Source organism: Humulus lupulus, chromosome 4, assembly GCF_963169125.1.
Source record: "Humulus lupulus chromosome 4, drHumLupu1.1, whole genome shotgun sequence".
NCBI lineage: Eukaryota > Viridiplantae > Streptophyta > Magnoliopsida > Rosales > Cannabaceae > Humulus > Humulus lupulus.
This window is the reverse complement of record NC_084796.1, coordinates 207,910,414-207,924,660: the sequence shown is the minus strand read 5'-3', so window position 1 is coordinate 207,924,660 and position 14,247 is coordinate 207,910,414. Positions and strand designations below refer to the sequence as shown.

The window sequence follows — 14,247 nt, the reverse complement described above, 5'->3', positions numbered from 1 at the left end:
TTTACAGATATCGTATTTTTAGTTTTTTTTTTTTAAATCTTAGGTAAATATGTGAATTTTAATTCTAAAATACCTTAAGGCCTTGTGTTGGACCTTGTATTGAATCAATAAATTAAGAATTCTTTTTTCTAGAAAAATTAAAACTTAAATGTAGTATGGTTTTTAAAATTTACAACAATTGTAAATATCTACAAAAAAAGAAAATATTAAAAAAAAAAGCCTCTTATTAAATTTGTGGAAAACATTTTCCTCCATTTTTCCCTTTTATTTTCCCTCATAAAATTTTTTCTTACTAAAATCCAAGATCCAAATAAGGCCTAAAACAACTTATTTACACATATACCATGCCAGGTCAGCATGGTATATTGGAATTTGAAATTGTTTTTTTGGTGTTAGACAAAAATTTTAAATTTAATACATTAAAATTAATGCCAAACATAATTTCACATATGCCAATTTTATAGCACAAGAGTTTATTATGTGAGTTCGACCCATCCAAGATTATAAGAACAACCTCTTAATTACTATCCTTTTTATTTAAAGGAAAACCTTTTGATTCAAATTATGATGATATTAAGTACTTGTATAATTTTGGGAAAATTTTGAGAAATGTGGAATTGCGACTGCACTCAGTAAATTTGACTTACTGAATTGCCTACATACCTTCTTTATGAAGGATCAAGTAACTTGTAGTTCCAGATAGTTATTTTGAAAAATGAGTAGAAGAATTCCGATAAATGACCATTCATAGGAATTCATGGTATTTTTAGAAATTTATGAAATTCCGGTAGATGACCATTCATGGAATCGTTTAGTGTCTTGGAAGTTAGGAAAAATTCCAAGGTGAATGACCTTTTATGAAATTTTGAGAGTCGTGTTTGATATTTGAGAATTTTTGAGAATTTGTGGTTCATGTGACTGCACTTAGTGTTAGTGACTAAGTTGCATACATATCCTTTAGAGGAATCAAGTCAAACGTAGTTCAAAGTTTTTTGTCATATTTTAGAATTTTTGAGGTTGACAACCTCACTTTGAAATTTGGGTATTCTTATTTTTTAGAGATACTTTGGAGTGTTTTTGAATTTTGAGGCGAAAGACCTCTTTAAAATATCATTTTATATGGTTTTGAAGTAACTTTGAGTGCACTTTTGAATTTTGAGGTAAAAGAACTCTTTTGGGATTTTTGTTGAGGTAAAAGACCTCTTTGAGATACCATTTAAAATGGATTTTATCATTTCTGATGCTTTGATGAGCTCATTTGGAATTTGAAAAATTTATACCATTTACATTGTTTTAGAATTTTGTCATTTTTTTTTGACAATTTTATGTCTTGAAATCTCTTTATATTTTTTTTATCAATAATTTATTTTATATATAAAGAGATTATTTGACCAATATTTTAATTGATTATTCTAAAATTTGTGGGGAATAATCTAAAATTTTATATCATATAATATCATTATTTTAAAATTGAAATTTTATTTTTAAATTTGAATTTAAACATTTGAGATAAAAACTGATTGTATTTATGTTTTTTTTTAATTTATCAAATAATATAAATATCTTAAAATTTGAATTTAAATTTGGTTTCGAATTTGAGATATTTTGTTTTGTTTTTTAATATATTATTTTATTATTAATTATATCTCTAGGTCTATTTAATAGCTTTACAGAGATAAAGTGAGAGTCATATGATAAGCTGTCATTCTTTGACAGAGCACACACACAACTTTGTTATACTCACGGTAAGCCCCTTTTAAATATATTTGTGTATATGTATAATACATCTCATTTTTTTTATTTTATATGTATGTACATATACGTGTTATATTCTTCTCAGTTTAAGTAAATACATATATATGTTTATTGGGTTTGGCTGACAGATTAGACTAATCGCAAAACTTAAAACAAATTTTTGTTTTGTTTTGTTTACAACTGATATTTATTTACTTTTGCTTTAGTCATTTGACTTGGGACTTTTGGATTTTGTTTTAAATTTGATACACATGCGCATAAGTAAAAGATGATAAGCTTTGAATGTTTCATGACTGGATAAGCATATCATCTTGTAAGTTGTACACATATATATTTTCAAAGTTAACATATATATATATATATATGTGCATATGGTCATCCTGAATGACCGAATATTGTAACTAGGCCATGACTCATTTTGAAAAGGACTGTAGAGATACAAACTTTGCTTTCTTTATTATTATTATTTTACTGGTCGTACAAAACAAAATGCATCTATAACATTTGTTTCTTTGTATATATGGTATACATATTGTAATGCCCCAAATTCTCCGATGTATTTAACGGCGTGAACAGTAGGCCGGGAGGGCCGTACTTGCTTAATTATGTTATTAATTGATAAAATGCATGTATATGTTGATTATATTATGATATGATGTGAAATGCATGCATGAGAGTCCATGTTTTTAATTACAGGGGTGTGATGGTAATTTGGCCCGTTGAGGGTAAATTGATTATTTGTTCGCATGTTGGTGATATAATTTGAGACCACATTATAATGTGGATTTGTTCGAGCTATTTGGCATGAGACGATCTCTAAGTGTTAAAGTAGCGGTTTAGTCATAACGGGAATAAGTTCGAGGCTCGGGGTGAGTCTCGGGATGTTTTAATGATTAGAATGTTGCCGGGAGTAAAAGGGTAACGGGACATGAATTATTGGTGTTTGGGAATTTTGAGAGTAGCGGGAATCGGGAAGCGTTAATTATGATTAACGGTATAGGTTCGAAAGTACCAACTTTGCCCTTGGAAAGGCTTTAGAAACTTTTAAAGACCTAGGGGTATTTTAGTCATTTGGGTTTGGATTTATATGGCTTTGGATGGCTGTAGAAACAGAGGAAAAACATAGCAACTTCATTACCCTTCCCGTACATCCATTTCTCTCTTTCTTTCTTTGAAGTTTTTGGTCCCAACTTGAAGATACAAGCTAGGAAATCAAAGCTTGGGAGTTGTAGACTCGGTTCACCCATTGAAAAGGACTTTAATTCCATTTGAGGTAAGGATTCATCCATGAAAAACAAGCCATACTCTGTTTTACTTTATAGTTTTCAGCTTATAGTTTTGGTGTGGATAGTTGGAATCAATGGGAGTTTTGTGTAAGATTGATTGGGTTTTGATGAGGGTGTGATGTAGATGGGGTTTAGGGATTGAATTGGGTGTTTGGTGAGGTTTTGGATTGGTTTGGAGGGTTTGGTTTCAAGAAAAATCGCAAAGAAGATGAACCAGAAAGTTTCTGGTCTGTTCTGGGCGCAGCAGCGCTATTCAGGGCTCAGAGATGGGCTCTCTGACTTGGAAATAGGGCTGCAGCGCCATTTATTAGGGCTGCAGCGCCACTCACAGGGCTGCAGCCCCTTCTGATGGGGCTGCATCGCTAGTCCATTTTTCAGCAAGCACATTTAAGGGCTCGGAATGATCCTTAAGGTTCGGGGTTTGGTTCCTTTGCCCCGTTTGAGTATTTTAAGCATCCCAAGAGTGGGGGATTGATCCCGGGAGTGTGATTTTAGATTGTGAACCATTTATTAATTTATTTTATTAATGGATTATAATTGGTTATGATTAGGTAATCGCTAAGGAATCTAAAGGTTGATCGTTCTCAGGGTTGTTTTTCAAATTCATTCTCGCTCGAACCAGAGGTAATAAAAATGCACCCCAAGTGTGACATGCATGGAGATTCATGAGGCATGTTGGCTGTGTTAATATGGACTTGGATTGAATAAAGAATGTTTAGCATATGTTGCTCACTTACGCATGGTACTGACTCATTAGTCAGATTTGGCAAAGGTGCTAGTATCAACTGTGAAGCTGTGACTTATTAGTCAGGTTCAGCAGTGGTATTGGGCACTGGTCACACTGCGCTGACTCATTAGTCAGGACGGCCTTAGCGTGTAACGCAAGCCAACAAAGATTGGATCTAATCAACTATTAGCATTGAATGGCTCAAAGAGCATTAATGCCAGACCGACCCCGAGGGTCGATGAATGAAATAAGCGCTTGGAGGCTAGTGGCTTACCTAGCAGCCACTCTCCCACTTGAAATAGTGACATGCTTGACAATCACTCAGTATGGTTTACCAGAACCTGTTGAAGGCTAGAGGCTTACCCAACAGCCACTCTTCCACTTGAATTAGTGACATGCTAGACAATCACTCAGTATGGTTTATCGGAACCTCATGTGATGTTCACTCATTTGTTTGAAAGCTTTATGCTCAGTGTGATTATAATGATAATCATTTGATAATGTTTATGCAAAGTGTTATGTTTTCTTGCTGGGCTATGGCTCATGGGTGCTATGTGGTGCAGGTAAAGGGAAAGAGAAGCTCACCTAGCCTTGAGTGGAGAGCTGATGTGGTAATGTGTACATATGCGGCCGCTTGACCACCACGGCCAAGGAGTTCTTAGAGGAACTAGGGGGTTTACCCTATTTTTGCCGCTTAGGTCGGCGGGATTGTAAATTTTAAACAGTAGAGACCATTTTGTACTGAGAACAACTTGTAAATGTTTTATTTAGCTCTGCAGAGCAGTTTGTAATGAAAATCTCCATTTCCTTTTTACTGGTTTTATACCTTAACCTGTTAATTACACGTAGAGCACATTTTTGACCAAAGGACTCGGGTAGCGAGTCAAATTTCCGGTCCACCGTTCACCGTAACTGTTCTGGGGTAACCAGAGCGTTACACATATATATGTGTATGCAAGACAAGACAATTTCCTTTGCCATTTATATATCTGTATATCATATAAATTTTGAATTGATTTATTTGCAAACTGGTCTTCTAAGAACCATGAGCCCATCCAGTTTTTGTTTATTTCTTTTGGTGTACAACTATACACATATATGTCAATATTGATTCAAGCTTTCAGAATGACTTTATCACTTTTGAACTTGACCAGGGAATTTATTTTACAACCATCGACTAGCCAATCCCAACATCGGCTTAGACAAATATTTTGATTATTTGCATTTTTAGTGGGGTATGAGATATTCAACCAAGTTTTTTAACTGCTTTTTAATCAAAATTAATATTTTTTGGTAATTTTGATAGCATAACAATTCAACTTTATTTTAAAGAAAAATAAATTAAGGGCGGAATGAGTGCATTCTATAAATTTGGAGCGGAATGAGTGCATTCCATAGATTTGGAGCGAAATGAGTGCATTCCATAGATTTGAGGATGAGTGCATCCATTAATAATTTTTTTTAGGGTGGAATGAGTGCATTCCATGGTAGATGAAGAGAAATGAATGAGTGCATTCCATCATAGAGCAAGAGAAAGCCCAGGAAGAAGAAGAAATTTAGGGATAGATATTTACATGTGAAACCTTGAGCAATTTGAAGAAATACTGTGATTTGATTTTTTTTTCTCTGTTTCTTTCTTGATGCAAAATGTCGATCCCCTCTCTTCTTCTCTTCCTTTTTTATTTATAGAGATTCTTGTAGTTAAAACTATTTTCATAACACGTTTAACTAAATGGAGAAGTGGGAAGAGATGAGTGGAGATAACTCCCCTAATTTTTCTCACATATACCGATCTCTCTCTCTCCCTCTCCTTTATTATTATTATTATTATTATTATTATTAACTACACTTGAATCAAAACCTCTCTACACATTATCTTTATTAATATATATATCATGTTTTTTTTTGTTATGTGGATATATACATATATTATATTTCTTATATATATATTGATTTATATTCTTATTTCTCTCCCTATTTTTTTTGTTCAACAGTTGCCCCCTCAAGCAAGTACGTGTCTTTTATGAGCGCGTGCATTGCTTGAGATTTTTTTTTAAAAAAAAATACTGACTTATTTCCTTTTTTTCTTAATGAAAATGAAAGATTTCTGCAATATGTCTAACCTTGGAAGTATTGGCTCCCAAAAGGCTCCTGATGAATTTGGCAAAGAAATAACGACCAGACCCTCTTATAGCCGCTCATTATCATTGACTGAGCATCGAGCATCAAATGATCACCAGGATCTTGTTTCTCTATTAAAGATTGAGGATGTTTGTTCAGGTGATTGGAGATATTATTCTTCATCTGACAACCATGTTGTTAAACATGTTCGAGGCTATGGTTCCAATTTTCAAGCAAAAGTTCTGGGAGATGTTGACAATGAAGATGATGAGGATTTAGCTCACCAAGTAAGTAGTAATTTGTTTCTAAGCCCTCATCGTGTCTTGAAAGATAAAAAGGCTTGTAATAAATTTCATTTTCGAGGGAAAGTTCAATTCATGTCATATCTCCTCGAGTGGACAGAATTCATTCTGCGTCAGAATCAAAGTGTTTTAAAGAAAGCAGAGATTTATGGAGCAGTTTATATATCAAGATACCCATTTAATGTATCTTTCTCCGTTTGGCGAGCTTTCTCTGAGCTTTGGGGCCCATTATCTAATACTTTCCATCATAGTAGCAGTGAAATGGGAATTTCTTTGTATGATTTGAAAGTTATTGGTGGCTTGCCCATTTTAGGTATACCTTATGAGGAGTTTATCCCTCTCAATGAGAAGTTAATGAAGGGTGATTCATATTGTTCTACCATTTCTGAACTTCTGACGACCCACGCCCGAATCTGTGACTATTTGAAGGATAAGGGTGCGTATGACCGTTCAGAGACTTTGGATGTATCTTGGGGTCAATGGATTGAATATTTTTATCGAGGGTCGAAGATTTTTGAAGGCGTTAAAGAGAGCTTGAATTCTAAACCCCCTAAAAAATTTGGCCAACAGAAAAATGACAAAGGGTTCGACCTTCGTTCTCTTCCTCTGAATGTATCAAAATAGTGTGGTCTTGCAGCATTTTTATCTTTATGGTTGAGTCGTTTTGTTTTTCCTACTCCAGGTTATAAAATTAGACCCGAAACTTTTTATATGGCTTCATTAATGGCACTTGGAACTAAAGTTTCACTTGCGCCTTCAGTTCTAGGTTATATTTACTGTGCTTTTCACAATTCAGTCGTACATTATCAAGAAGAAGGTCAAAGTTTTCTACCTAAGCATTATGTGATAGGTTGGTTGGTTGAGCATTTTCGTGATCTTTATAGCGGCTGGGGCCTCATTGCGAATTTTCCTCATTTAAGCAAGTACGCTGGCATTCATGCTGAACACCGAACATTGAATGGAGCTAGGCGTATTTTGAGAGAGGAAGACTATGTTATCCATCGACCATACTCTTTTCCGGTAGAAGAAGATCAGGACTATTTGGATGATGCAGACTTGTCTGACGAAAGGTTTGAGCTATTGATATCAATGCGCTCTTCTTTATTATGTGTGAGAGTAGGAAGTGACACGTATATGGAACCATACTATCCAAATAGATTTGCTCGCCAGTTTGGTTTCGACCAAGGTGTTCCTTCAGACAACTTTTGTTTAAGCATCCGCAGGGAGGCACCATGTGAGATAGGGCCAGACCTTGGGTTTTGATTTTAAGGAGAAATTGTAACGACCCAAATTTACTAATAAGGTTTAAGGGCCTTGATTAGTGTGTCGGGAGGGGGGCATAACTGGATTATATGTGATTTAAATGATTAAAAGCATGTTTATATGATTATTTGGATATCTGTGATGCATGACTATGTGTATTGGTATGCATGTAGGCCCTTATTATGTTATAAGGGGATATTCGTAATTTTGGCCCGTTGAGGGCATAAATGTAAATATCTGTGATAAATTGTTGAGACCACATTATTATGTGGATATATTTGTAGCTTGTGACTCGAGGCGATCCTGGTGAGCAGTTTAGCGAAAAGTCACGGCGGGGATTTATACCCAGCTTAGGGCGAGCTTGGAGGTATTTATGGGAATTTAGGAAATATATTGGAGTCTATTTGATATTGAGAAATATAATTGGTGATTAGTTAGGTGTCGGGAAGTAAGCGGTAAATATTAGAGACACTCGATGAATTAGCGAGAATTGGGAGTAATGACCAAAATGCCCTTAGAATGATTCAAATGTTTAATTATAATTGGGAGGGTAATATGGTCTTTTGATGTTTAGAAATAGGGATAAGTGTTATAATGCTTTATGCCTTAGTGGAATATGTAGGACGCTTTAGAAGTCTGAAGAAAAGAAAAGAAGAAGGGAAAAAGGAAAAGTAGAAGTCTCTTTTCTCTCTCTTGGTTTGGGATTTCTTCTTCATTTCTTGGGGCCTTTTGGAGTTGTGGTTCAGAGGAGGGCTAGATCAAAGCTTAGCAATTAGATTCTTGATAAAGCTTGAGGAATAGCAGGAGTTATTTAGTCCAATTGAGGTAAGTCGTCAAGGTTTTCTTCAGTTTTGGTTTTGGTGTTGAATTGGATTTCTAAACTGGGTTTTGATGGGAATTCTAGGGAATTAAGGCTGAGGTTTTGAGGAGGGACAGCTAAGGAAGTGTGGAGGATAGCCTAAGGTTGAATTTCTCTATTGAAGGTAAGAAATTGTGAACTTAATCACTTAAATACTGAAGTTTTTGTTGTGTTCCTATTGAGTTTTTGAGCTTCAAGATCAGTCATGGATTTTTCTTGGTTTGATGATGCATGTGGTTGAGTTTTTTATGGTTGGGTCATATGGGGTGAGTTATAGATGATGGTAGGCTCGCTTTGGTGTTTGGTTGAGGTTTGGAAGGATTTTAGAGGGTTTTGGCTCGAGGAAATTCGAAGGGGAAAAACCTGGGTGTTGTCTGGCTGTGACTAGTGCTGTAGCGCTAGCCTTCGGGTGCTACATCGCTAGGCTTGGGTGCTTGGGGCATTTTTGACTCAGTTTGTAGCGCTATAACGCCCTCTTTATGGCGCTGTAGCACTACCCTATTTCCAGAAGAGGGTTTTTGGGATATTTCTTAGGGTTTTTGCCCGGGGGCTCGGGGTTTGATTCCACCACCCCGTTTGGTAGAATTACAGCTTCCCGAGAGCTCGGGATTGGTCCTGAGTCTAGGTTTTGGAATTGAAGTTTGGTATGGTTCTAACTTGTGACCGTGACTAGGTGTACGCTAGGGCTCAGATGGGATCGTGCTTGAGGGTTGAATTGAGCAAAGCTATTGGAATCTAAAGGTAAGAAACTACACCCGGTTATGTGTTAATGATGGGACTAAGAGCTCCCTATACATGAATTGTGTCATAGATGGTATTATGCCATGGGACATGTGATAAATAGCCTAAGAGTGCCAGACTCAATATTTGCGCACAGGGCGCGGCTCGGCCACTGGTAGCTGAGGACAACTTAATATTCACTAAGCTAGGTTTAAGCGGGCCTGAGTCAGTGGGGTAAATAGGGGGTGCGACCTAAGGGCGTTGATCCTGTTTATTATGTGAATTGGTTATAAATGCTTAACGATGAGTTTGGTATGCTGCATATCTAATTATATGAACACTATGGATTGTTGAGTATATGGTTATGCATTATGAGTTGCTTGATTGTTGTTTTGCAAATTGATTTCTTAATGATTATGCTCAGTTATCTGGTTTCTTGCTGGGCCTTGGCTCACGGGTGCTACGTGGTGCAGGTAAAGGCAAGGGCAAAGTGGACCAGTTCTGAGATGGAGAGCTTTGGGACTCAATGTACATAGCCAGCTGATCGGCTGCCACGGTCGAGGAGTAGTACAGGACGGGAAAAGCCTAAATGTCTATTTTGCCCTTAGAGTGGCTAGTAGCTGAATTTTATCCTGAAATTTTTGTAAACTGTCTTTTAAACATTATTACTAATGGGATCCCATGTCCAAAGTGTTTGATTATAAGAAATGTAACTTTTGTGACCAAAATCTTTTAACCCTAGTTCAACTGTAGTTTCAGCAACACGTTTCTAACTAAATGACTTGATTAGCAAGTCTTGCACATTTGTAAACACACAGTGTAATGGTCTTGGCTATCCAGGGCGTTACAGAAATACTTGCATTCGTTTTCATATCCCTAAGATTACTCATATGGGTCAATGTACATGGTGGTATTGTTGTTTGTGGGTGAGAAGTTTTCTTCCGTATTTAGGAAGATCTATGAAAGATATCCATACAATGTTGTCAAATCAACCTTATAGGGAAGATGAATTGAAATATGTGATCAAAGACATCCGTGAAGTTTATTCTTCCCTGGAAGCAGTTTTTGTGAAGAGTACTCCTCAGGTTGATGATTTTGTCGGCACTAATTATACTGATGTAGAATCAGATAGCAACAATACTTCAGAGGTTCATTTTAAAATAAAGAAAAAATGTGCCTGACATGCTGAAACTAGTCATTACGAAGATGTAACTTTTCCGATCTCTCTTAATTCTCAGACTGGACATCATAATGTTGATTTTGACATTGATGCACCTGTTGATTTTAACGAATCCGCTGATCATATCAATGTTGAATTTTCTGAAGAAGTAGTACCTGATGAGAATGATGCTCCACCCAATTCCATCTCATCTATGTGTATTTCAGTGATCACCAACTTGAACTTAGAAGAACATACCAAAGTCTTTATAATTGGTATCATGAGGACCATACTTCACTTGCTATCTTCTTCTCAGTTGACACAAGACATTTTGAAGCATAGTGCTAAAGTGATTAAGGAGCTTGATTATGTTTGTAAGTCAATGGATTTTGAGCCACCAGAGATTGCTTGGTTTATCAGTTCTATCCATAATTCATTTGGCTTAAATGAAAAATGTTTAGAAGCTACCAAGGTAATTGAAGATGGAAAAAATATCAACTCCTCTCTCATCTGTGATATAATTGTCGCAACGAAGAAAATTTGGCTACCATGGACAGCTTGTCTATATCTGTATCAAATAAGCAAAAAGCTTTGGAGGATCTTAAGGCCATGGAAGCAGATATTATCGTCGCTGAATTAGAGTTACAACGAAGAAGGACTGATTACGAGACTGAAAAGGCATTCATTGAAAAAGACCTTTCTAGTCTTAAAACCTCCTTGAAGGATCATCAGCAGATTGACGAAGACATTAAGCGATCCAAACACGATGTTGACATGGAACGATTCTATGAAATTGAAAGAGCGAACGACACAATCAAGATTCAACAAGAAGAGTTCCATAAAGTCCACAATGCCATGACTTTATTCCTCAAATCAGATTAAAGACCTTAGTCATCATCATTTTTCGTTTAGAATCTTGTTTTGTTTTATTTTTATTGTTTGTTTTTTTTATCAGTATTAGAGACCAATAGTAGCTTTGTTATTTGGATATGAACATTAATATTTTCATTTGGAAATGGATGTTTTTGTTATTTTGATTTTGTGGCTGCATCTATGTATATATTTTTTTAGATTGCCTACATACCCAAAGTGGGATCAAGCCTTTCGTAGTTCTTTTTTTTAAAGGGGAATATGAGTTGTTTTATTTTTGTGGCTGGGCCTAGTTATAAACTAGATTGCCTACGTACCCAAACTGGGATCAAGCCTTTCGTAGTTTATTGCACACCCTTTTTTGTTTTTTAAGTGTGCGGTCTACACATTAGGTTAAAACCTTTTTGTTTAAGTGTATAACTTCTTGATGAACTTTTCGTTTACACATGGGTAGATGCGTCGGCCATCTGAATCAGAAAGTTCATATGCCCCTCTTAAGAAGACCTTAGTAACAACATATGGCCCTTCCCATTTAGCTTCAAATTGGCCTTTCATCATTCTAGTTATAACAACCGATCTTTTTACAGTCAGTACCAAATCTCCAACTGAAAAACATCTGAATTTGACTTTCTTGTTGAAAGCCCCAGCTACTTGTGCCTTGTATATTTCGAGCTTTTGTTGGACATCAAGTCATTTTTCATCTAATGCCTCGAGCTCAGCTAAACGAACTTGCACATTCTCATCTGGGGTCATTAATTAAGTAGCGATTCTTAATGAAGGTATTTGAACCTCCAAGGGTAACACTACTTCAGACCCAAACACCAAGCTATAAGGTGTACAACCAGTGACAGTTCTTACAGTGGTCCTGTAGGCCCATAAAGCTTCTAGGAGGCGTTCATGCCAATCCCTTTTGTTCTTGGTTACCATCTTCTTCAAGATTTTGCATAACACTTTGTTAAATGCTTTTTCTTGGCCATTTGAAGAAGGATTATAACTGGTTGAAAAACTATGCTTGAATTTGTACTTCTCCATTAGTTTGACAAGTGTCTTACATTTGAAGTAAAGAGCATTCTCTAATGTAATTTTTGATGGAACCCCATAACAATAAATTATGTGAGTTCTTATGAAGTTGGCGACATCTTCTGCACGTACTTCTTTTAAGGGTACAACTTTAGACCTCTTGGAGAAGTAATCTATAATGGCCATGATGTATTTATGGATTTTGGAAGATGGTGGCGTGAAATGACCAATGACATCCATTCCCCATGTTTCAAAAGGCCATGACAATATTGAAGGATGAAGTGGTTGAGGGGGTTGATGGATAAAATCTCCATGTAGTTGACACAACGTGCAACATTTGACGAAATTAATCACATCTTGGACCATAGTAGGCCAATAGTAACCCAACCGTTTTAATTGAGCTGACAATTTGGGGTCGGCTTGGTGCGGACCACATGTACCAACATGAGTTTCTTGAAGAGCACGTGATGCCTCTTCTTTTGAAAGACATCTTGGAAACATCCCATCAAAACAACGTTTATACAATGTGTCATTGAGGAAAACAAATCGAAGAGCTCTTCTTTTTACATCAACTCTTCTTTTCAAGTCTTATGGCAAGACTCATTTTTGGATATTGTTAATAATTGGTTGGCGCTAGTCATTGTCGTTTGTATTTTCAAGGAAAGTTACCAAGTTTATGGTACTTATTTCTTCTTGCCTATCTATAATTTGGGGTAACAAATGGCGTTCTCCTATTGTAATTTGAATATCCCTTTCGCTAGGAAGCGTTAGTGATGCAGCTAATTTAGCTAAAGCATCAACTTTGCCATTTTTTGACCTAGGGACATGATTTAACGTGATAGTTTGGAATTGAGCAATCAAATGCTTAGCCTTCTCATGATAAGGAATTAAAGCCTCATGCTTGACTGCAAATTCACCATTAATTTGTTTGATAATCAGAAGAGAATCACCATATACCTTCAGTGATTGTATTTGCATTTCAAGTGCAATTTTGAGACCGATTATTAACGCTTCATATTCTGCTACATTATTGGTACATATAGCCAGAATGTGAAAAGAGTAAGGTATCAGTCCTCCAGAAGGCATCACAAAGACAATGCCAGCACTTATCCCACACTTCTTTGCTGCCACATCAAAGTAAAGTTGCCAAGATGAGGTTTCAATTGTGAAAACTTCCTCGTCTGGAAGGTCCTCACGCAACTCCATATTGTCTGGAATCGGTTGCGCTGCCAGAAAATCAGCCAATGCTTGTCCTTTTATTACTTTTTGTGGGACAAAGTTGATTTCAAACTCTGACAAAATCATGGAACATTTTGCCAATTGTCCAGACAACACGGGTTTTGATAGAATGTACCTCAAAGGGTCAGCTTTTGACACTAATGTCATAGTGTGTGAGAGTAAGTAGTACCGTAATTTTGTAACGGCAAAAATTAAAGCCAAGCACACCTTTTCGATTGGAGGATATTTATGTCTGCCCCTACCAAAGTTCTACTTTAATAGTAAAGGGCGACTTCCTTTCCATCCTTGTTATTTTGAGCCAGTAATGCTCCTAAAGAGCAATCTAATGCTGTGATATGCAATATCAATGGCTTTCCCAAAATTGGAGCTCTCAACACTGGTGGGTGTAACAAGTATCGCTTGATACTTTCAAAAGCATTTTGGCATGCCTCATCCCATATGAATGGTACATTTTTCTACATTAGTCTTGTGAAAGGTTGGCATCTACCAGATAGGTTTGAGATGAACCTTCGGATATAAGCCAATCTTCCTTGCAGTCTCCTTAATTGACGCAAGTTGCATGGGGGAGGCATTTCCAAAATCGCTTTTATTTTTGTGGGGTCAATTTCAATTCCTCGATGTCTAACAACGAATCTGAGGAACTTTCCTGATGTTACGCCAAATGCACATTTTAATGGGTTCATCTTGAGCTGATGTTTTCTAAGTCTATCAAAGACTCGCCTTAAGTTATCAAGATGATTTCTCCTTTCTTTAGTTTTCACCACCAAATCATCGACATAACATTCGATAGTATTGTGAAGCATGTCTTCAAAGATAGTGGTCATTGCCCTTTGGTAGGTTGCCCCTGCGTTTTTGAGCCCAAATGTCATAACTGTGTAACAATAAATGCCTTTTGGTGTTCAAAAAGCAGCGAATTCTTCATCTTC

General features: G+C 36.4%; 1 protein-coding gene across 1 annotated transcript; it reads right to left on the bottom strand.

The window, feature by feature from the left end:
- Positions 1–11,818: 11,818 nt before the first annotated feature.
- On the bottom strand, positions 11,819–13,468 carry LOC133832835 (uncharacterized). The gene is made up of 2 exons (XM_062263122.1): positions 12,780–13,468; positions 11,819–12,572 (listed from the first exon to the last, which is right to left on the bottom strand). The coding sequence occupies exons 1-2, from the start codon at positions 13,466–13,468 to the stop codon at positions 11,819–11,821; spliced, it is 1,443 nt and encodes a 480-aa protein (XP_062119106.1).
- Positions 13,469–14,247: the final 779 nt, after the last annotated feature.